Below are 22,257 nucleotides of genomic sequence, written 5' to 3' on the forward strand. Positions count from 1 at the left end.
TATCCAACTATGTCTCAAGATGACAGAAGACTGTTATTAATAGATAATTTTCTTTTCCTCAAAATACCAAGATTTAGACCCATAACAAATAAAGAATCTTAAGAGTCATCCTTACTTTATGTTTAAATATTAAGTAAATAGTAATTTTCAGGTGTACATCCACCCATTAACAATTTTCCTACTGATAATTTATGGGTTACCTCTTTCCTTTTAGCACCAAAAATACACGTTACCTTGTCTACTTTTTCCCTTCTCTAAAGTAAGCCATTAGAACCACTTAAGATTCCTTAAAAATGGTGTATCTGCTAAGGCAGCAAGTGTCACGTTACAATAGCTGTGTAACTTTTAATGAGAAAGTAATTTTCTTATCAAATTTTCAAAATAAGACTTCCCAGGAAGTCAACCTGATGCATTAACTATTATTTAATATTATTTCAATTTAATAGACAATGCAAGGGTCTTGGGAGATTCAGGAGTTAGGCAATCTGCATTTTCATGCACTACTCTATTCTGCATGAGTTTTAATATAATTTTCCTTTTATATAATTACTAAAGATGCTAAATATTATGGCAAAGTGATATCCTTTCCAATATGAGTTTATCTGTAAATGATTACAGGAAAACAGTAAGAATCACTGTTAATTTTCTATTAACACCTTGGCGAAATCTTAAAAAGATGTCAAATACTATCCCAGCACAAAATACCATGAGTTTAACTATTTTTTCTCCCTGTATAACTCAGAATAACAAGGAAGTTAGTCTGAACACTGAAAAAGAAGAAAATTCATGTGTATTATTGGTTATAACAAAACTAATAAACACTAGAAAATATTACCTTTTTAGTGTCGACAAATGAGATACAAACTAATTTTCAACAACCCTCCAGTACTGTCATAATTTGTAAGTAGTTGGTTTTAGTAATAAAAATACAGTTCCACAATTAAGTAATTCTCTGAAGTCCAGAGGTCACCAATACAACAAATATGAGACCCTGGATTCTGGCTTTTATTTCTGTTTTCTACCGATTGGGATACAGGTATTTTGCTATACTATTTCTAAGCAGCTTTTTCCTCCCCTCCTTATGAAAATACCATAAAATACTATGTTCAAGGAATGAAAAATATTTTTAACCACAGACGACTTTGAATTTCTGCTAATGGGCTAGAGAAGTGGACTTAGTTATGGATGCCAGTTTCTCAAATTTGCCCCATTCTCCCCATAAATCTTTTCATGGACTGTTTATATTTAGACTTTAGTAGCTTCTTGTCAGGAAACACTGTTCTGGCCAGGATTTGCCTTTAAAAATATTTATTGTATCTTTGGTAATCAAGAGAGAGGTATAAGCACATAAACAGTGGAAACAAATGATCCAACATTAAAGAAAGACAATGCCAAAGAATGTTCAAACTACCATATGATTGCATTCATTGCACATGCTAGCAAGGCTATGCCCAAAATCCTTCAAGCTAGGCCTTAGCAATACATGAACCAAGAACTTCCAGATGTACAAGTTGGGTTTAGGAAAGGCAGAGGAATCGGAGATCAAATTGCCAACATCCATTGAATCTTGGAGAAAACAAGGGAATTCCAGAAAGACATCTATACTAAAGCCTTTGGCTGTGTAGACCACAACAAACTGTGGAAAATTCTTAAAAAGATGGGAGTAACAGACCATCTTACCTGCCTCCTGAGAAACCTGTATGTGGATTAAGAAGCAACAGTTAGAATCCAACATGGAACTGTTTCCAAACTGGGAAAGGAGTATGTCAAAGCTGTATATTGTCACCCTGCTTATTCAACTTCTATGCATAGTATATCATGTGAAATGTCGGGCTGGACAACTTACAAGCTGGAGTCAAGATTGCCAGGAGAAATATCAACAACTGCAGATATGCAGATGACACCACCCTAATGGCAGAGAGCAAAGAGGAATTAAACAGCCTCTTGATGAAGATGAAAGAGCAGAGTGAAAAAGCTGGCTTAAAACTCAACATTCAGAAAATACAGATCATGGCATCCAGTCTCATCACTTCATGGCAAATAGATGGGGAAACAGTGGAAACAGTGACAGACTTGATTTTTTTTGGCTCCAACATCACTGCAGATGGTGACTAGAGCCATGAAATTAAAAGACGCTTGCTCCTTGAAAGGAAAGCTACGACAAACCTAGACAGCATATTAAAAAGTAGAGACATCACTTTGCTAACAAAGGTTCATCTAGTCAAAGCTATGGTTTTTCCAGTAGTCGTGTATGGATGTGAGAGTTGGACCCATAAAGAAGGCTGAGCGCTGAAGAATTGATGCTTTTGAACTGTGGTGTTGCAGAAGACTCTTGAGAGCCCCTTGGACAGGAAGGCTATCAAACCAGTCACTTCTAAAGGAAATCAACCCTGGATATTCATTGGAAGGAGTGATACTGAAGCTCCAATACTTTAGTCAGTTAATGAGAAGAGCCGACTCATTGTAAAAGACCCTGATGCTGGAAAAAACTGAAGGCAAAAGGAGAGGGAGGTGGCAAAGGAAGGGATGGCTGTATAGCATCACCCACTCAAAGGCCATGAGTCTGAGTAAGCTCCGGGACAGCAGAGGACAGAGGAGCCTGGCTGCAGTCCATGGAGTCACAAAGAGTCAGACATGACTTAGCAACTGAACAAAACAATCCATCTGATATTACTGTATTTTCTAATATAATATCACATGAAATTCTCATTTAAATGGTATTCCAAGCAGAAAGGATTTTCATGATATTCAACTTTACAAGTGGGCTGAAAGGGCCATTAAAACAACCTCTTTCCTTAAAACTGCTCACTTTGCTTCTCTACGTAGGTGCCCTCTGCTTGCTATGCAGTGGTCAGAAGCTGCAGGAGAAAATCTCACTGCCTGGCTGCTTGTTTTACACCTGTGCTCCTTTTCCCACTACTGTGCATTACAAAAGTTTCAGAGACCTTGTATTTTCTCCTCTTTGAACTTTTTATCCTTAGGCAAATAAGCCCAATGAACTGAGGATGAGACTAGAAAAAATAAGTTAGAAATAGTCCCAGTTTTACAACTCTTTACTTCATGACCTCGAACATTCATCTAACCTCACCACCGCACTCTAAAAGCCTCCCATATAATCACATAACTTACTTGCAATAGTCTTAAAACATGTTTACCTATACACAAAGTAATCTTAAAAAAAACAAACGAACACCCTCATATGGTCATCCACATCATTACTGTCTAGACAAATACCTAAAGCTTGCCTTTATTTGTATAGGCGGGTAGAAAATCTATGCCTTTTTAGTCAATTACTTTTACTCAGTGACAAGGTAAATATGGTCTCTGCTTAAATGCAGGACACAGGAATGGAAGAAAACTGATGAAGTTTTCTCAAAAAAAATAAGATTTATGATTCAAGGTTTAGAGCACTTCTGAGATTTATTTAGAATTTTTATAAAATACATGTAAGTGGGGACTATACTGTGAAATCTAAAGTTGGCAGACAGGTACTTCTGGCTAATAGTATACCAATCTTATGGGGACTATTCATGCAGAGCTCAACACTGCCATATACAAAATCGAAGGAGAGGTGTGGTGTTTTCCGTTCTAGTCAAAAAGAAGTAGGCACATTCCATGACTCTCCCAGTGAAGGCAACTACAAACCCTATACAGAACACATGGCCCAGCTAAGTATGGACTGCTGAGAGGCGAGTGACAGCAGGTGGACTGGGGAAGGAAACCAGGACAGGGAGTGTCCCTGAACCAGTGATATCGTCCTGTTTTTTCCTTCCCTCTCATAGTTCCCAGTCTGGAGTTAAAGGTGGCTTAACACCTGGAACTCTACAACAAGTACAGACGGAGAGCTCCATCAAAAATCCCTGTGTTTCTGGTTCAAGGGGTAGGAAATGATGACCTGTAGGGAGAGGTCAGAGAGGGTGAGAGAGGCATCTTGCTTCATTTCACCCCTCCCCTCGCCACCCCAATCTCTCCTACCCCAGTCACCTGGGAATTCCACAGCAGTGGCAGGTGCCTACAGCTCCCGTCAAGCTCTCTCTGGCCCATGAAACTATGGTCGGTCCCCAAATCATGGGCAAATACCTACTGATGGTTTCTCTCTTTATCCCCTTACCACAGGGCCCTGGAGGCAGAAGCTATATGAAGAAGTACATGGCAATGCAGAGAAACGAAAGCCTTCTATTTATAATCAGAGGAGTCCTGGGAGTCAAAAACCATCAGGGAGATCCTGGAGTGGAGAGGGCCTCAAAGAGACTGTCTCTTAAAGTAGTATATGATCCCCTGAGTTTTCCCCTGAGCAATATATGCATAGATTTGACCTTATGAAGCCTAACATAAAGAACTGAATTTTACAACAGAAAAAAAAAAATCAATGACCAAAATAAAAGTTAACTGCATGGGCTCAAGAACAGCATGGAGATAAGAGAGGAAAAAGCCAGTGAGTTTGAATATAGGTGAATAGATATTATCTAGTATGAAGAAAAGAAAGAACAAAGAGGAAGGAAAAAATTAACTAAGGCTCATATTGAGATACTATATAAATATCTAAAACATGTCATCAGGGTTTAGAAGAAAAGGAGAAAGACAGTGGGCTTAAATCAATATTTGAACAAATAATGATTGAAAACTTCCCAACATGGCCAAAGACATAAACCTACAGATTCATGAAGTTCAGAGAAACCAAAATAAGAATAAGTTCAAAGAAATCCATAACCAGACTCATTAAAATCAAAATACTGAAGAGTCAAGACAAAGAAAAAAAATTCTTAAAAGCAGCCTTGGAAAAATGATGCATTACATATTGCAGAGCAATAATTCAAATATGGACTTTGCATCAGAAACCATATTATGAATGTGAGGTATGAAGAGGAAGTAAGGGTGAAATCATAAAATGCTTACAATTAAGTCAGAAGAGCTGGACAAATATGTGCATTGCTGAAATACAAAGCTGTGATTGAGATGGTATTGAGAAAATACCAATAGAGAGTCACAGGACTGCAAAGAATCAGACAGTTTACTTCAGATAGATAGGGAGTTAAAAAGGTTTCGTGAGGAAATTGATGCTAAGCTTGCCATTGAAGGAAGAGATCTTATTTTATTTTTGGTATATGTACATTTATATTCTAGTGCCTTCCAGAAAGATTTTAAAGTAACATATAAAAATACACATATCCCAACAGCATAGGATAATTAATTCAGGCAAAATAATAAACCACAGGAAAGATTAAATGAGTCCCAGAGAACTGCTAGAAGAAACTACAGATTCCCCGTGAGCATGCTTGAAGGCAAGAAATGTGTCTATTTCTAAACCACAAAATAAGGGATGGAGATTTTAGGTACATAATTAAGCAGTATGAGCAGAAAGCCTTTGGAAAGAGGTCCCGGCGAAGTATGGTTGGCAGATAGGAGCCTCAGGAGAGTGATTTAATGGCGTGACAAGGACACTGAACTCTACGCCACGTGAAATGAAGAGGCAATGAACTTTGAGATCAGGAAGTTGGATGATCATAATCATGTTGCTCAGTGGTAATTCTGGTAATCAGATGGATGGCTTTGGCTATACTGGGGGGCAAAGAATAACATAAACCAGAACAAATAATTTCATAATTTGTATGGAAATACAAAAAACCTCAAATAGTCAAAGCAGTCTTGAGAAAGAAGAATGGAACTGGAGGAATCAACCTGCCTGACTTCAGACTCTACTACAAATCCACAGTCATCAAGACAGTGTGGTACTGGCACAAAGACAGAAATAGCGATCAATGGAATAGAATAGAAAGCCCAGAGATAAATTCATGCACCTATGGACACTTTATCTTTGACAAAGGAGGCAAGAATATACAATGGAGAAAAGACAATCTCTTTAACAAGTGGTGCTGGGAAAACTGGTCAACCACCTGTAAAAGAATGAAACTAGAACACTCTCTAACACCATACACAAAAATAAACTCAAAATGGATTAAAGATCTAAATGTAAGACCAGAAACTATAAAACTCCTACAGGAGAACATAGGCAAAACACTCTCCGACATGAATCACAGCAGGATCCTCTATGCCCCACCTCCCAGAATATTGGAAATAAAAGCAAAAATAAACAAATGGGACCTAATGAAACTTAAAAGCTTCTGCACAACAAAGGAAAATATAAGTAAGGTGAAAAGACAGCCCTCAGATTGGGAGAAAATAATAGCAAATGAAGCAACGGACAAAGAATTAATCTCAAAAATATACAAAGCAACTCCTGCAGCTCAACTCCATAAAAATAAAAGACCCAATCAAAAAATGGGCCAAAGAACTAAACAGACATTTCTCCAAAGAAGACATAGAGATGGCTAACAAACACATGAAAAGGTGCTCAACATCACTCATTATCAGAGAAATGCAAATCAAAACCACAATGAGGTACCATTTCACGCCAGTCAGAATGGCTGCTATCCAAAAGTCTACAAGCAATAAATGCTGGAGAAGGTGTGGAGAAAGGGGAACCCTCTTATACTGCTGGTGGGAATGCAAACTAGTACAGCCACTGTGGAGAACAGTGTGGAGATTCCGTAAAAAACTGGAAACAGAACTGCCATATGACCCAGCAATCCCACTTCTGGGCATACACACCAAGGAATCCAGAACTGAAAGAGACACGTGTACCCCAATGTTCATCGCAGCACTATTTATAATAGCCAGGACATGGAAGAAACCTAGATGCCCATCAGCAGACGAATGGATAAGGAAGCTGTGGTACATATACACAATGGAATATTACTCAGCCATTAAAAAGAATAAATTTCAATCAGTTCTAATGAGTTGGATGAAACTGGAGCCTATTATAAAGAGTGAAGTACACCAGAAAGAAAAACACCAATACAGGATACTAACGCATATAAATGGAATTTAGAAAGATGGTAACGATGATACTATATGTGAGACAGCAAAAGAGACACAGATGTAAAGAACAGACTTTTGGACTCTGTGGGAGAAGGCGAGGGTGGGATGATCTGAGAGAATAGCATTGAAACATGTAAATTATCATATGTGAAACGAATCGCCAGTCCAGGTTCGATGCATGATACAAGATCCTCGGGGCTGGTACACTGGGATGACCCAGAGGGATGGGATGGGGAGGGAGGCAGGAGGGGTTTCAGGATGGGGAACACATGTACACCCATGGCGGATTTAAGTCAATGTATGGCGAAACCAATACAATGTTGTAAAATAAAATAAATTAATTAATTAATTAAAAAATAATGCATTAAATAAAGAGGAAAAATGTAAACAAGGTGAAAAAGAACTGAATTCTGTTATAAGTGATAAGCTGTAACTGATTACTAATACAAGCAACTGAGGGAGGCAGCAAAACCTCCTAATTCAGGGGAAAGGCGTCAGAGCCCACTGACGGCCTCTAAGTGTGTGGCCTTGAACAAAGTGGCTGGCTCATCTGTTTCAGGGTTTTAATTTTTCAGTTTATGACATGGTATTGTTTCCCAGGTGGTGTAGCAGTAAAGAATCCTCCTGCCAATACAAGAAGTGCAGGAGACATGTGTTTGATCCCTGGGTCAAGAAGATCCCCTGGAGCAGGAAATGGCAACCGATTTCAGTATTCTTGCCTGGAAGATTCCATGGGCAGAGAAGCTTGGTGGGCCACAGTCCACGGGGCTGCAAAGAGTTGGACATGACTGAGCAACAGCACACACATAGGAGTTATAATAACTTTATTGACTTCTTAGGGTTGTTTTGAGGCTCAAATAAAAATATGAATATACAGAACAGAAACTGGTAAATGATGCTAAATAATGGTAAACATTATTACTACAGTTTCTTCCAAACATCTTAATGACATCTAAATATTTTGAAATTCAATTAGCCTTCATCTACATATCACTAAATTCCTGGAACTGGAAAATCTTACATTTATAAAATTTTTGCTTTCTGTCTTAATGTCCTGAGATTAATTTGTATTTCAGCAAATGGTTTCAGATTAAATAACCCTTTAAAATTATGATTATTTTAAATAATTACAATGAGCACATAAATAAAATTTAATAGGCCCCAAAACTGTTTCTCTTTTAAAGAGTTTGCATTTTAAAACTGTTCTGAATATATTCACTTTATAAAAACAAGTGTCAAAATGAAGACAAACTCCAAGTAACTTCAGTGTTTAGGGCTGTAGGAAAAAGATCCAGCTTTTCTAAGAGAGGGGGCAGGCAAAGGCTAGGCAACTAGCCAGTGTCTGAATCCACTAGATGCTAGAGCAAGGGAAGGAAAGTGGCATGCAAGTCAGAAAACAGTATCTTACAGAATGGCCCACACAGTGGGAATAGGGACTGAAGGAGGGAGCTGGCCCATGGACACTTCACCTGTGGTCATCTCACCATTTAGTTTATGATGTGTTCCTGACTTCCTTCCCATCCTCTACCACATGGAAGAAAGTTTCAGGCATCCTTTCTGAATTAATCATACACAAAGCACCCAGAGTGATATTGCATTACAACCTCTTTGGCATTACTTTTCATAAAAGTAACACAAGTAATAATTCACATATGACCATTAATATTTCAACATATTAACAGAATGCAGCCTATACAATGTGTAAAATGAATACATAACTGATAATACAGAAGGAAGCGGCCCAAGAAATTTAATTGTCCTCTATCAGGAAACAGAGAGATTAAATCTTTTAAGGTTAAGAAAGTATTTCTTCCTGGTACATTCAAAATTCTTTGCTTTGAGAATGCAATGAATAAAGATAACTTAATATAACTTCTACATGTATGCATATATGAAAAATATGAGAATGAATTGCTAGCCAATCTATATTATGTTCAGTGAAAGATTTAGTAGAAAGCATTTTTTAAAATTGTTACACTTCTCCAAGAATTAGTTAAGAAACACAAATTCAAAATACACATGGTGTTGGCAGCTAATGATGTATGAGGCACAGTGTTATTCTCTGGAGGTAGAGAGGTGACCAAAATCATAGTGCCTGACCTCAGTAAGCTTGTGCCTACCAAGAAGCTACCAAAAACCCAATGATTTCAGTTTAACACAGATAGTTCTTTGATAAAGTCATAAAGCACTGGGGCTGAGTTTTTAGACTAGTAGGGATCAGAGATGAGATGGAGTAAAGGGAGGGGTGATACTCAAAAAGGGGGGAGTGGAAGCATGAAACGAGTCTCAAAAGACGGGTTGTGTAACTCAACTGAAGACGAAGAAAGGTTTATTTGGGCACAAGCAAAGTACACGAAAATATCAAAAAGAAGTAACTGATGATTGCAATGAAACAGGAAGCTTGATTCAAATTATACTTTATCAGATAGAAAGTAATTAAATGTTTTAGTTAGAAGAGTGCCATGGTGAGATTAGTATTTTACAGTGATCATTTTGGTAGAAAAGTTAAGGATGAATTTAAATAGAAAAAAAAAAAAAAATGGAGAGGGGGAAAGACTGAAGAGGTACCTGATGAGAGAGAGAGAGAAATGAAATGGGCCAAATCTAGGACAATGGTGGTAGGGATTAAAAGAAAAGACCCAGAAATATGACACTTGATCAAGTGGGCAGAGATACTGAATTTTAGGGTGTGAAGAGAAGTACAGGATGACTCTCATATTTCTAGCTTAGGAAACAAAGATTGAGCTCCCCTAGCTCAATAAGGTAAAAGGAAGGACAGGGATTCAGGAGCTTAAGAAGAAGTCATTATTGGTGGGTGGGGAGGAGACGGAAGAAGGTACGTGATGAGCCCATTTTGGTTACACTGAATTCAAGGCTTCGAAGGGTTGTTCCTCACTTAATGAAACAAATTAGGCACCCATCACTTGTAATGAATTGGGGTGGGAGGGCTGGGTGTGCAGATCCAATACGAAATCTGACCTAGTGCATGACCTCTCATACATTACTACTCTCCCTTCTCTCCTATCGAAACTATTCTTTTTTTTCCTTCCTACAATGAGAACATACTGACAACAAAGTCAGAATATTCCAAGTCCTCAGGGGGAAGGACTGGGGAGGAAGAAGATAGGAAGGGGAGCATAGTTAAGTTCTAGACTCCACCCTGAAGAAAGGCTCTTCATGAACTGCTGCAACATAATGTCTTCTAGAATCAACTGTGTCTTTAGTTTGTTACGCTTATGCAACAGGAGATGAGATGGTGGGATGGCATCACCGATTCAACAGACATGAACCTGGGCAAACTCCGGTGGGTGGTGAGGAGCAGGGAAGCCTGACATGTTGCAGTCCATGGGGTTGCAAGGAGTCTGACACGATTTGGCAACTGAACAACAACAATTGTTAAATGGTTAAAATCTATTCTCTGTTAACTCATTGACTCTTACAAAACTGTGAACACAGGCATAACTAACAAGTTTCTGCTGACTACTTTCTAGTAAGTTGATAATCACAAAAATAATTGCAAAGCATGCATTTGAAGAGATAGCTTTGAATTCTTGCTTTTTTTTTTGCCCTGACCCGATAGTTGAACTTAGAATTGGTAAAATCTGTAAGTGAATATCACCCTAATTTTTTTTCAATTGCTTTTTTAAAAAATTGTGGTACAATACATGTAATGTAGAGTTTACCAATGTAGTCCTTTTAAAATATACAGTTCAACTGCAGTAAGTACATTTATGCTATTGGGCAACCATCACCACATCCATCTCCAGAATTTGTATTACTCTGGTTTTTAAAAGTGTTCATTGATTTAAGAATCAAGACCTATTTGTCACTTGCTTTTCTATTTTAAATATTTCACTTAAAGAAAAGCAGAACTGCTATGCTCTAAAATTACATCTAGAGCAATCCCTTCATAAATTGAATATCGGCTTATGGATATTTAAATTCAGCAAAGAATTTGAACATTCTCTTGTTTTTATCTTCTGTAAGAGGAACAATGTGTTATTCAAGTGAAGCAAAGAACACTCTTTAGTTCAACCATACCAGTGCTATGAATACTAAATATTCTCTATAGTTAAAACGAAATTTAAAGTTCAGATTTCCATGTGGTTCTAGGAAAAAGAGGGTATGCCAGAATGTGAAATAACAATAATGAGCCATAGTCTAGTACAGTTCTTGGCCCAATGTGTAGACTGCAATAAGTGTCTTGAATGAATAAGAGAGATTACATAGAGAGAAAACTAAAGTAGATATTATATAAAACTTGTTACTAATTTAACCATTGTTTAGATCTTGATAATTAATAGCTGAAATGAATATCTCATTATTCTTTGAGAGAAAGGGTAACACAAGAGTCACTAGGAAAGCTTGTGTGAAATGTACTACAAGTATTATAAAATATTAATTAGACTTTAATAGAGAACAGACTTCACCTGTTGGCTGGGGAGAGGCAGAAGGGATTTATTAATAGCAAAGGTCATGCTCTAGCTCTAGCGTGGCAGGCCACAGGGATGGCCTGGGGCCTTCTTAGGTGGAGAGCCAGGGTGGGGAGCAGCCATGAAGGGGACGGACAGTAGAGCCAGGCTAACTGCATTTTAGCTTCTATTCTGCCACTTACTGTGTGTGGAATCAGGCAAACTAACCTTTGCCTCAGCTCTTTTACCCATAAAATGAAGCTTATTATATGCCTTCTGTGAGAATTCAATGTGTCAATACAGGTCAAGTGGCACAAACTACAAGCTTAATAAATGCTAGATATTATTGTTGCCATTACTCTTTCTTGATTTAAAAGATGGCTGAGGGACTAAATCTCGCTTCTGTCTGAGAAGAGTCCAAAACAAGGCAGGGTGCTGATGAAAGCTGCTTGGTTTCATGGTCTTTCATTTACTCGTTTGTGACCCAGACTGAAGAGCAGGGACGTTTCATTCAAACAAGACTGCTGCTACCCCCACTGCCCCTGCCACCCTGCGTGAGGACCACGGTCAGCACCACCGCTGTGGCTACGAGCGCCTCCAACGCTGGCGGCACCTCTGCCAGGTCATCTGGACCACCGTCGGCCGCCATCACCACCAGCACCAGCACCGTCGAAGCCACCATCACCAGGAGCTCCGCCATGACCACCACCATGACCACCATCATCCTGATCTCTACAGCCAGTACATCACCACCACCACCGGCAACGACAGTAACCAGGCCTTTACTACTCATGTGAGTGCAAAGGCGAACTCCGAAGTGTCATTGGGAGAGTGAAGAATAAGAAACAAGATGTAAATACACACGTGCTGGTAAAAGGACGAACAGGAGATTTTTAAAAAGATATTTGGAATCAAGCACAGAGATACGAGAAGGCATGAGAAACTGACATCCTCGAAAGACTTTTTGATAAATTTGTCTTACATTATTATTATGGAATTAGTAGATTTCACACACTCGGGGCCAATTACCTAAAAGAAATATGCCAGGAATAAACAAAAAGTCATATTTATGTGTTATACCAAAGGTTGAGCGAAATGCTTTAGAGTCAAAAGCAATGGAAAGGTAAAACCCCAAACTCCCATATTATACACTAAGTTGTGCTTCTGGAATTGGTAGCCAAAAACTAGTGATTAATGAATGATCAAAGTGTCCTGGGTTAGAGTTCCATATGTGCTACATATCTGACCTTGAGGAAGTTATGTGACCCTCTAATGACAAAGTTTTCTCCCTCTGAGAAATGGTGATACTCATTATTTAGAGTTTGTGTGAATATTTAATAAGTACTCATTGGAAAAGACCCTGATGCTGGGAGGGATTGGGGGCAGGAGGAGAAGGGGACGACAGAGGATGAGATGGCTGGATGGCATCACCGACTCGATGGACATGAGTTTGAGTAAACTCCGGGAGTTGGTGATGGACAGGGAGGCAGGGCGTGCTGCGATTCATGGGGTCGCAAAGAGTCAGACATGACTGAGCGACTGAACTGAACTGAACTGAATATAAGGTTGCATATTAATTATTTCTCTAAAAGAACACCCAACACAACACTCACCTATAACCATGAAACACCAGCCCCTCATATCCACCCACTTCCTAGTCACTATTGCTGTCCAAGCATAGACCGCTTTGTTGAACCTTATGTCCCACTTGTTACTCAATACAATCCATTCTCCACATAGCAGTTAAGGTGAACTTTAAAAATGTAAATCAGATGATGCTTAAAGCCTTCAACTGTTCAAGCCTTCAACAAGCTTCCTATTGTGCTCGGAATCAGATGGTAATTATTCACCATCATTTTTTCCTACTCTGTCTGTCTCCTGCCCATCTTTTCTACTTTGCCTTTTACACTCTCACCCTACATCTAAAGCTTTGGTCACACCATCCCTCTTACTGTTTAACACACTTGAGCTTTTGGGTCCTTCTTTGAAAAAGGCCTCACAGACACACCTACCGAAAGCAGTCTTCTGCATACTCCATCTTTAGTTCCTCTTCACCATATTTCATAACTCTTGTAATCAAAAGTTACATTATGCATATTTGTCAATATTTATTGATTTATTAATTTACTAAATCTCCTATTATCAGAATGTAAGTTCCTTGAGGACAATTATATTACTGAATACATTCTATTTCATGTTCTTATTACTCCAATGTTTTATTATGTGATCAGGTTTCTATTTTTAGTGCCAAGATTAGTGCCTAACATATTATTGAAATGTAATAAAATATTCACTATAAAAATGAAATTAAAAAAAATAAAATAAATATGAAATTTAGTGAGGTCTAAATGTCTGAATTAAATAATATCTCATATGGAAAGAACAACTATAATGGAGTTTTTCTATAGATAAGGAAGCCCTCAAATTCCAATAGGAGGCAAAGAAGAGATGAGTAATACATTTAGGAAGAATCATGTCTGAAGGTTCCATAAATACTTTTCTTATAAGGTGTTTGGAAATAATTACAATAAAGGTTAAGAGAAACCTTAACAAATTTGTTTAGTTCCACAGTTTGTAATTGTGGTTCTATATAGATAACTATGGTATCTAAAGATTACACTTTGGCTAACATAAGCATTCAACTGTTAAATCATTGCCAAAGGCATATTTTGCCTAAAACCTGAATGCAATGGCTCTGTCATATAAAAAGCAAAACAAAAAAGGCACTTGGTGACAGGTCCAAAGCTTAGGTATTGTGGTTATTTACTTACAGGAGTATATGATTAGTTCGTTATTGCAGGATATAATATCTGGGAAGCAAATGTGAAAATGACATAGCATTTTAATTACTGTGTACTCACAGTGCATGGGGTCTGCATCCATGGTTCCCCATCAATCTGCATTGGCAGAGACTTGCTAGTCCTGGAGAAAAAAAAAAAACAAAAACAATTCAAGTCTAGCACAGAAATACTTTATTCAGCAGACTATATGCCCCATATAAAATGGTAAGACCAGGGAATGCAAATATGGTAAAAGCTGGGCTCTGTTTTTAAGCTATCCTTTATAAAAGGAACTTCAGCTCTTGACTTGGGCTCTCCAGGTGGCTCAATGGTGAAGAATCTGCCTGCCAATTCAGGAATGCAGGTTCGATCCCTGGGCCGGGAAGATTTCCCTGGAAGAGAAGGTGGTGGCCCACTCCAGTATTCTTGCATGGAGAATCACATGGACAGAGGAGCCTGGTGGGCTACAATCTATGGGATCGCAAACAGCTGGACATGACTGAGCACAAACCATGACTATCAATGAATACACTGTATCTTAGTTACAGGAATGTTAAGTGCTTCTTGGTAAATGTGATGATATAAACAAAAAATTTTGGATAATAAAAGACAAATGTTAGGTGTATAGTTAGTGACACAATCAGAATTACTTGATTTGCTTCCAAGGCAAACCATTCAACATTATACTAATCCAGGTCTATGCCCCAAACACTAATGCTGAAGAAGCTGAAGCTGAGTGGTTCTAAGAAGACCTATAAGACGTTCTAGAACTAACACCAAAAAAAGATATCCTTTTCATCATAGGTAACTGGAATGCAAAAGTAGAAGTCAAGAGATACCTAGAGTAACAGGCAAGTTTGTCCTTGGAGTACAAAATGAAGTAGGGCAAGGCCTAACAGAGTTTTGCCAAGAGCTAACAACCCTTTCAACAACACAAGAGAGTCTGACTCTATACATGTCCATCACCATATGGTCAATACCAAAATTAGACTGGTTATATTCTTTCCAGCTGAAGATGGAGAAGCTCTATACAGTCAGCAAAAACGAGGCTGGGCACTGACTGTGGCTCAGATCATGAACTCCTTATTGCAAAATTCAGGGTTTAGGGAAAACCACTAGGCCCTTCAGGTATGCCCTAAAGAAAATCCTTTATGATTATATAGTGGAAGTAACAAATATATTCAAGGGATTGGATCTGATATAGTGCCTGAAGAACTATGGTTGAAAGTTTGTACTGCTGTATAGGAGTCGGTGACCAAAATCATCCCAAAGGGGGGGAAAAAATGCAAGAAGGCAAAGCAGTTGTCTGAGAAGGTTTTACCAATAGCTTAGAAAAGAAGAGAAGCGAAAGGCAAAGGAGAAAGGGAAAGATATATACCTCTGAATGCAGAGTTCCAAAGAATAGCAAGGAGAGGTGAAAAAGCCTTCTTAAGTGAACAATGAAAAGAAATAGAGGAAAACAACAGAAGACTAGAGATCTCGTCAAGAAAATTAGATACCAAGGGAACATTTCATGCAAAGATGGGCATAATAAAGGACAGAAACAGTATGGCCCTAATAGAATAAGAAGACATTAAGAAGAGGTGGTACGAATACATGGAAGAACTATATAAGAAAGGTCTTAATGACTCGGATAATCACAATGATGTAGTTACACACTTAGAGCCTGATATCCTAGAGTGTAACATCAAGTGGGCCTTAGGAAGCATTACTACAAACAAAGCTAGTGGAGGTGATGGAATTCCAGCTGAGCTATTTCAAATCCTAAAAGATGACGCTGTGAGAGCGCTGCACTCTATATGCCAGCAAATTTAGAAAACTTAGCAGTGACCACTGGACTGGAAAAAGTCAGTTTTCATTTCAATCTCAAAGAAAGGCAATGCTAAAGAATGTTTAAACTACAGCAATTACACTCATTTCATGTTAGCAAGGTAATACTCAAAATCCTTCAAGTTAGGCTTCAGCAGTATATGAACTGAGAACTACCAGATAAACAAGCTGGACTTAGAAAAGGCAGAGGAACCAGAGATCAAATTGCTAACATCTGTTGATCATAGAAAAAGTAAGAGAATTCCAGAAAAACATCTGCTTCATTGACTACACTAAAGCCGTTGACTGTGTGGATCACAACAAACTGTGGAAAATTCTTAAAGAGTTGGGAATACCAGACCACCTGACCTTCCTCCTGAGAAACCTATGTGCAGGTCAAGAAGCAACAGTTAGAATTGGACATGGAACAATAGACTGGTTCCAAACTGGGAAAGGAGTATGTCAAGTTTGTATACTGTCACCCTGCTTATTCAACTTCTATGCCTAGTATATCATGTGAAATACTGGACTGGATGAAGCACAAGCTGGAATCAAGACTGCCAGAAGAAATATCAATAATCTCAGATAGGTAGATGACACCACCCTAATGGCAGAAAACGAAGAGGAACTAAAGGACTCCTTGATGAGGGTTAAAGAGGACAGTGAAAAACCTGGCTTAAAAATCAACATTCAAATAACAAAGATCATGGCATCCAGTCCCATTATTTCATGGCAAATAGATGGGGAAACAATGGAAACAGTGACAGACTTTATTTTCTTGGGCTCCAACATCACTGCAGACAATGACTGCAGCCATGAAATTAAGATGCTTGCTCCTTGGAAGAAAAGCTATGACAAACCTAAACAGCATTTTGAAAAGCAGAGATATCACTCTGCCAGCAAAGGTCTGTATAATCAAAGGTTTGATTTTTCCAGTGGTCATGCACGGAAGAGAGTTGGACCATAAAGAAGGTTGAGCACTAAAGAACTGATGCTTTTGAAATGTGGTATTGGAGAAGACTCTTGAGAGTCCCGTGGACTGCAAGGAGATCAAGCCAGTCAATTCAAAATGAAATCAGCCCTGAATATTCACTGGAAGGACTGATGTAAAAGGTGAAGCTCCAACAGTCTGGCCACCAGATGTGAAGAGCCACTCACTGGAAAAGACCCTAATTCTGGGAAAGATAGAAGGCAAAAGGAGAAGGGGCCTCAGAGGATGAGATGGTTGAATGGCATCATCGACTCAATGGATATGAGTTTGAACAAACTCAGCGAGATAGTGAAGGACAGGGAAGCCTGGAGTGCTGTAGTCCATGGGGCGGCAAAGAGTTAGGCACGACTGTGTGACTGAAGAACAGCGGTAAAACGAGCCTCCTTGTTTTCATGCAATCCCACATTGCAAGCGTGGAGGAAAGTGTTTGATATCTCACACTTTCCAGTATTAACTCTTTCATATATGTTAATATAACATCAGTTATATCTGTGCTATAATCTGTAGTTTCATGTTAGGGTAATATTAAACTTTTGTTCTACAGGCATAAGTTTGAAAAAGGGTTTTCAAAAGATTTAAATGTAATATACATATGAAATTTTACTTCATAATAATTCATTATTTATAGAAGCAATGGTGGACTTCATGAAAGGATGTATGTTAATGATGGCTTAACAGTGTTTTCACCAGGTAGTTTGCCTAGTAGATACTTCAATGCTTCTGTAAATTCAACCATGTGTGTACCAGACTAGAGGAGGTAGAATTTGTGTGTTAGAATTGTATCCATGGTCTCAACAAAAGATTATCAAATTCCAGTGAACATGGTAAGTAACAGTGAATCAAATCTTTATAAATTCTGTCAATTTCCTTTATTTTGAAATGTATCAGTATTAATCATTGATAACAATGTACAGATGAAACAAAATCATTATCAAAATCTTGTTTAAGATTAAATAATTTGTAGTTATGCCATCTCTGGTGGCTCGACAGTAAAGAATCCGCCTGCAATGCAGGAGACTGGGGATCGAATCCCTGGGTCAGGAAGATCCCCTGGAGAAGGGAATGGCCACCCACTGTACATTCTTGCCTGGAGAATCCCATGCACAGAGAAGCCTGGCGGGCTACAGACCACGGGGTCACAAAGAGTGAGACATGACTGAGTGACTAATACTTTCACTTCACTTTTCACATGCTAACCTCCTTTCTGAATTAGAGAGAAAGGGCTACCTGATGACAACAGAGGAGCACTGAGCCAGCCGCCGCCCAGCACTTTTCAGTCCTGTGTATATTTGCCCCATCTCCATGGCTCCTTCCAAGCCAACCACCTCCAGCAGCTGATCACTCAGATCTGAAAGGAAACAGAAGCCTTGTAAATTACAGTGCATATGCATATGTGTACAATGCCGTGCCATTAGACATTATGGAAATGAAAAATAAAAGCTTCTTGAGAAAGAAAGCTTCACTGTCTCGGATACTATACTAAAAGTAACACAAAGATGGTGTGTCTTACTTCTGAAACTCTCAGTTAAGTAAACCCTGAGGTGCTGTGGGGGAAAGATGTGCTGTCAGCTTATTCTAAAACAAAATGGGGAGAAAGGATTCTGAGTCAAATAATGCCAAAAAATATACCAGTAGCTTTAACATCAACAAACTCAACGTTATTCCACATGTATATATGGAACATTTATACCCTCCACATCAGACATTTGGCAGCAAATACACATTTCAGTACTATAAATAAAGTATGAGGACATGCTGTCAAACATGATTTTGTTGAATTACTCAAACAAAAGATCTTAGAGATCATGGAATTAAAGTTTCTTATTTTAAAGATAAGAAGACTTGAGGCATTAAATCACTGAGTGACTTGTCCACGTGTGGGCTAAGTTGCTTTAGTTGTGTCCAACTCTTTGCAACCCTACGGACTGTGTAGCCCGCCAAGCTCCTCTGTCCATGGGATTCTCCAGGCAAGAACACTGGAGTGAGTTGCCATGCCCTCCTTCAAGGGATATTTCCAACTTAGGGATTGAATCCACATCTCTTATATGTCTCCCGGATTGACAGGCGGGTTCTTTACGCCACAGTCATACGTAAACTTGTATAGAGTTTTTCTTGAACTTGAAAAAAGAAATGTTTTCCTGATGATAAAGAATATGCTACCAAATGCTAGAGTAGGCTCAATAATTACCACAGTATTAATACAGTGTTTTTTCTTTTTTTTTTAACCAGAGGACAGTTTAAAAAAAAGGCTAATGGTATTAGGTATTGCTTGTCGAGTGTTTCCAAAGTACCTGTCACTGACTAATCACTTGCTCTATATCACCTCATTGCTCCCCTGGCAAAACCTATTTAAGACAAATATGATTATTAGAATTTACAGACAGAGAAACTGAAAATCAGAGAAGTTAACTCAATTTATTTATATTAACATAAAGAGGAAGAGACAGAGTCAAAATTTGAGGTGTAATCACAATGTTATATTTGGTAAATCAGCCATACCAAAGAGTTCAGTTGCTCAGTCGTGTCTGACTCTTTGCGACCCCATGAACCGCAGCACGCCAGGCCTCCCTGTCCATCACCAGCTCCCAAAGTTTACTCAAAATCATGCCCATCGAGTCGGTGATGCCATCCAGCCATCTCATCCTCTTGTCATTCCCTTCTCCTCCTGCCCCCAACCCCTCGCAGCATCAGGGTCTTTTCCAATGAGTCAGCCCTTCGCATCAGGTGGCCAAAGTATTAGAGTTTCAGCTTCAGCATCAGTCCTTCCAATGAACACCCAGGACTGATCTCCTTTGGGATGGACTGGTTGGATCTCCTTGCAGTCTAAGGGACTCTCAAAAGTCTTCTCCAACACCACAGTTCAAAAGCATCAATTCTTTGGCGCTCAGCTTTCTTCACAGTCCAACTCTCACATCCATACATGACCACTGGAAAAACCATAGCCTTGACCAGACGGACCTTTATAAAACTTATAGAAGTATTTCTTATTGAGGGGGTGACAGTGGTATCTGTGTGAGCTGCAAGGTCCCCTTCCAACCTGAAAACGTTCACTCTCCAGAGTAGCAGAGGATGTAGCCTTATCAGTAAAACCCTACAGAGAGCAACTGTGGCACACAGCCCCTCCACTCACTTACCTGGCTCAGAATGCCTGAACCCTTGATTTGAAGGCAAAATTTTAGGTGCGCATATATGGTCCTTTTCTATCCTGATATTTCCATGTAATCCCAAGTGTTTTCAAATGCAAATAAATTGTTTAATATTGTTTTCAGTAGTAAAAAGAGCTGGAGGGGTGGCATAGAGTGGTATAAGGTAAGGTATGATTATACAAGTTAACCATGCAACAACTAGTCACAGCTGAGGGTGGACTTGAAGCAAAACCAGCATATGTGTGGTGTATGTACTCCATTTTGTTCAGAAAGTCCTCATTTCCCACTAGTGAATCTATTTTAGCACAAAGTTCAGAGAGATGAATGATACATTTTCAGTGTTGTTCATGTGTGTGGTAAATAGCGCTTTGAAACCTCAAAATTTGTTAGGCCCATGATCTTTGGCACATTTTATCTAAGCTCTGAAAACGCAAAGTGTGACCAATCCACTGTATGTGTTTTGAATTGAACTGACTTTTTAAAACCATTGTTTTTTTAAACTTTAAGCTCTAGCTGCAGCAGGAGATTTCTTCACATATGGACACAACTATCCAGCTGCTGAATCAAATGCTAACAAGTCATAGTATCTTAGAACATTCACCTTGCTGTTCTAAACCATATTTAGACTGATTTCTCATCAAACTTATTCTGTGTTCTAGTTTAAATTTATGTTGCCAAGAACAGATGGACAAGGAATGGAAACATATTCTTTCAGCTGTAGCCGGCACTAAAATGTGCTTGGCTCTATAGCCTGGGTGTTAATATACTCATTTCTTAGATATATGTCAACCAGAAAACTGCACTGTGGCAAGCACTAAAACCCCAGATGTGTGTCTGGTGATATTTATAAAACAACAACAACAACAACAACCACAAAAATGAAGTTCCTGTTCAGTATTATGTATTTTCCACTGCTTGGTTCTTAAATAGGTGAAATTTTACACTGATTCCTGTAATGATCTGGTTGATGGAAACTGTTCTGCAAGAAATGAAATACTTTCTCACGACAGAGTTAATCTGTGAGCCCTAACTTTCCCATGAATCACAGGGACTGTCTACATTTACACCATATTGCTACTGTCTACCACCCTCCTTCTGATTTTTTTCTTTCTTTTAATTTGTCTTTGTTTTTCTCCCTGCAAAAATGCTCCAAAAATCAATTCTACCATTAATCACTGGTAATGAAGACTCTGCTTATAGATTTAGAAGACGTAGGCATTCAACCTTTCATGTTCTTGCTAACACAAAGAAACTGTTTAGAAATAGTGGTATACTTACTAGTGCAAAATAAACACCATATTCCTTCTAATTAAGCATTCAGAAAAAAGAAAAAGAAATTCTAATTTGTGCTGCACAAATTTGTTCCCATAACACTTCAAAAATTTTATATACAAAAGCCTGTAAGATCTGTGTACAACTGCCTCCTCTTACATACTGTCTTTGGGGGCAGGGTCCTCACTGATTTCAGACAAAGATAATTTCTACATAATTTTGAATTCTGTTTCTACCTATGGTATCATCTAGAAACATCAAAAACTTCCTCACTTCACATTCTAGCTAAAATTTATTTTAAGCACAGGTCCCCTTGAGATGGCATAACCAACCATATTCACCTCCTTAATTGGTCTGCTATGTGGCTATTGCTTTCAGCCCATGAACTGAATCAAGCCCACTGTCTGTTTATGTATGGCTTGCAAGAGTGGTTTTTACATGTTTACAAATGGGAAAAAATTGATACATTGTGGCACCTGAAAATACATTAAATTCAACTTTCAGCATTCATTAATTAGTTTTTATTGGAAGCAGACACTCCTTAGTTTAGGTTTTGTATATGTCTGCTTTCACACTATAATGGCAGAAGAGAGGGGCTGCAGAAGAAACCACGTTACCCAGAAAGCCTACAGTGTTTATTATTCAGACCTTTAGAAAGAAAGTGCCAAGCTCTGCTTGACTGCTTGAGTGAAATATTAACTATTTCTGGCCACTGAGGTTTTCAACTTTAGTGCATGCTGCCTGCTAAGACACTTCAGTCATGTTGGACTCTTTGCGACCCCCTGAACTCTAGCCCAGCAGGCTCCTCTGTCCATGGGGATTCTCCAGGCAAGAATACTGGAGTGGGTTGCCATGCCCTCCTCCAGGGGATCTTCCTGACCCAGGGACTGAACCCGTGTTCCCTGCATCTCATGTTCTGCAGGCAGGTTCCTTACCCACTGAGCCACCTGGGAAGCCTGGATTTCACT

The 22,257-nt window shown here is 38.8% G+C and overlaps 1 protein-coding gene across 1 annotated transcript in view; it reads right to left on the bottom strand.

The window, feature by feature from the left end:
* DGKB (diacylglycerol kinase beta) overlaps nucleotides 1–22,257 on the bottom strand; it is an 820,417-nt gene that overhangs the window by 22,268 nt on the left and 775,892 nt on the right. Inside the window, exons 24-25 of the mRNA XM_061165003.1 lie at nucleotides 18,099–18,219; nucleotides 14,153–14,213 (exon numbers count right to left, since the gene is read on the bottom strand). Of these exons, the coding sequence (XP_061020986.1) occupies nucleotides 14,153–14,213; nucleotides 18,099–18,219 (182 nt within the window). The remainder of the gene's footprint in view (nucleotides 1–14,152; nucleotides 14,214–18,098; nucleotides 18,220–22,257) is intronic.

This window comes from Dama dama, chromosome 18, assembly GCF_033118175.1.
Source record: "Dama dama isolate Ldn47 chromosome 18, ASM3311817v1, whole genome shotgun sequence".
In the NCBI taxonomy this organism is placed as follows: Eukaryota; Metazoa; Chordata; class Mammalia; order Artiodactyla; family Cervidae; genus Dama; species Dama dama.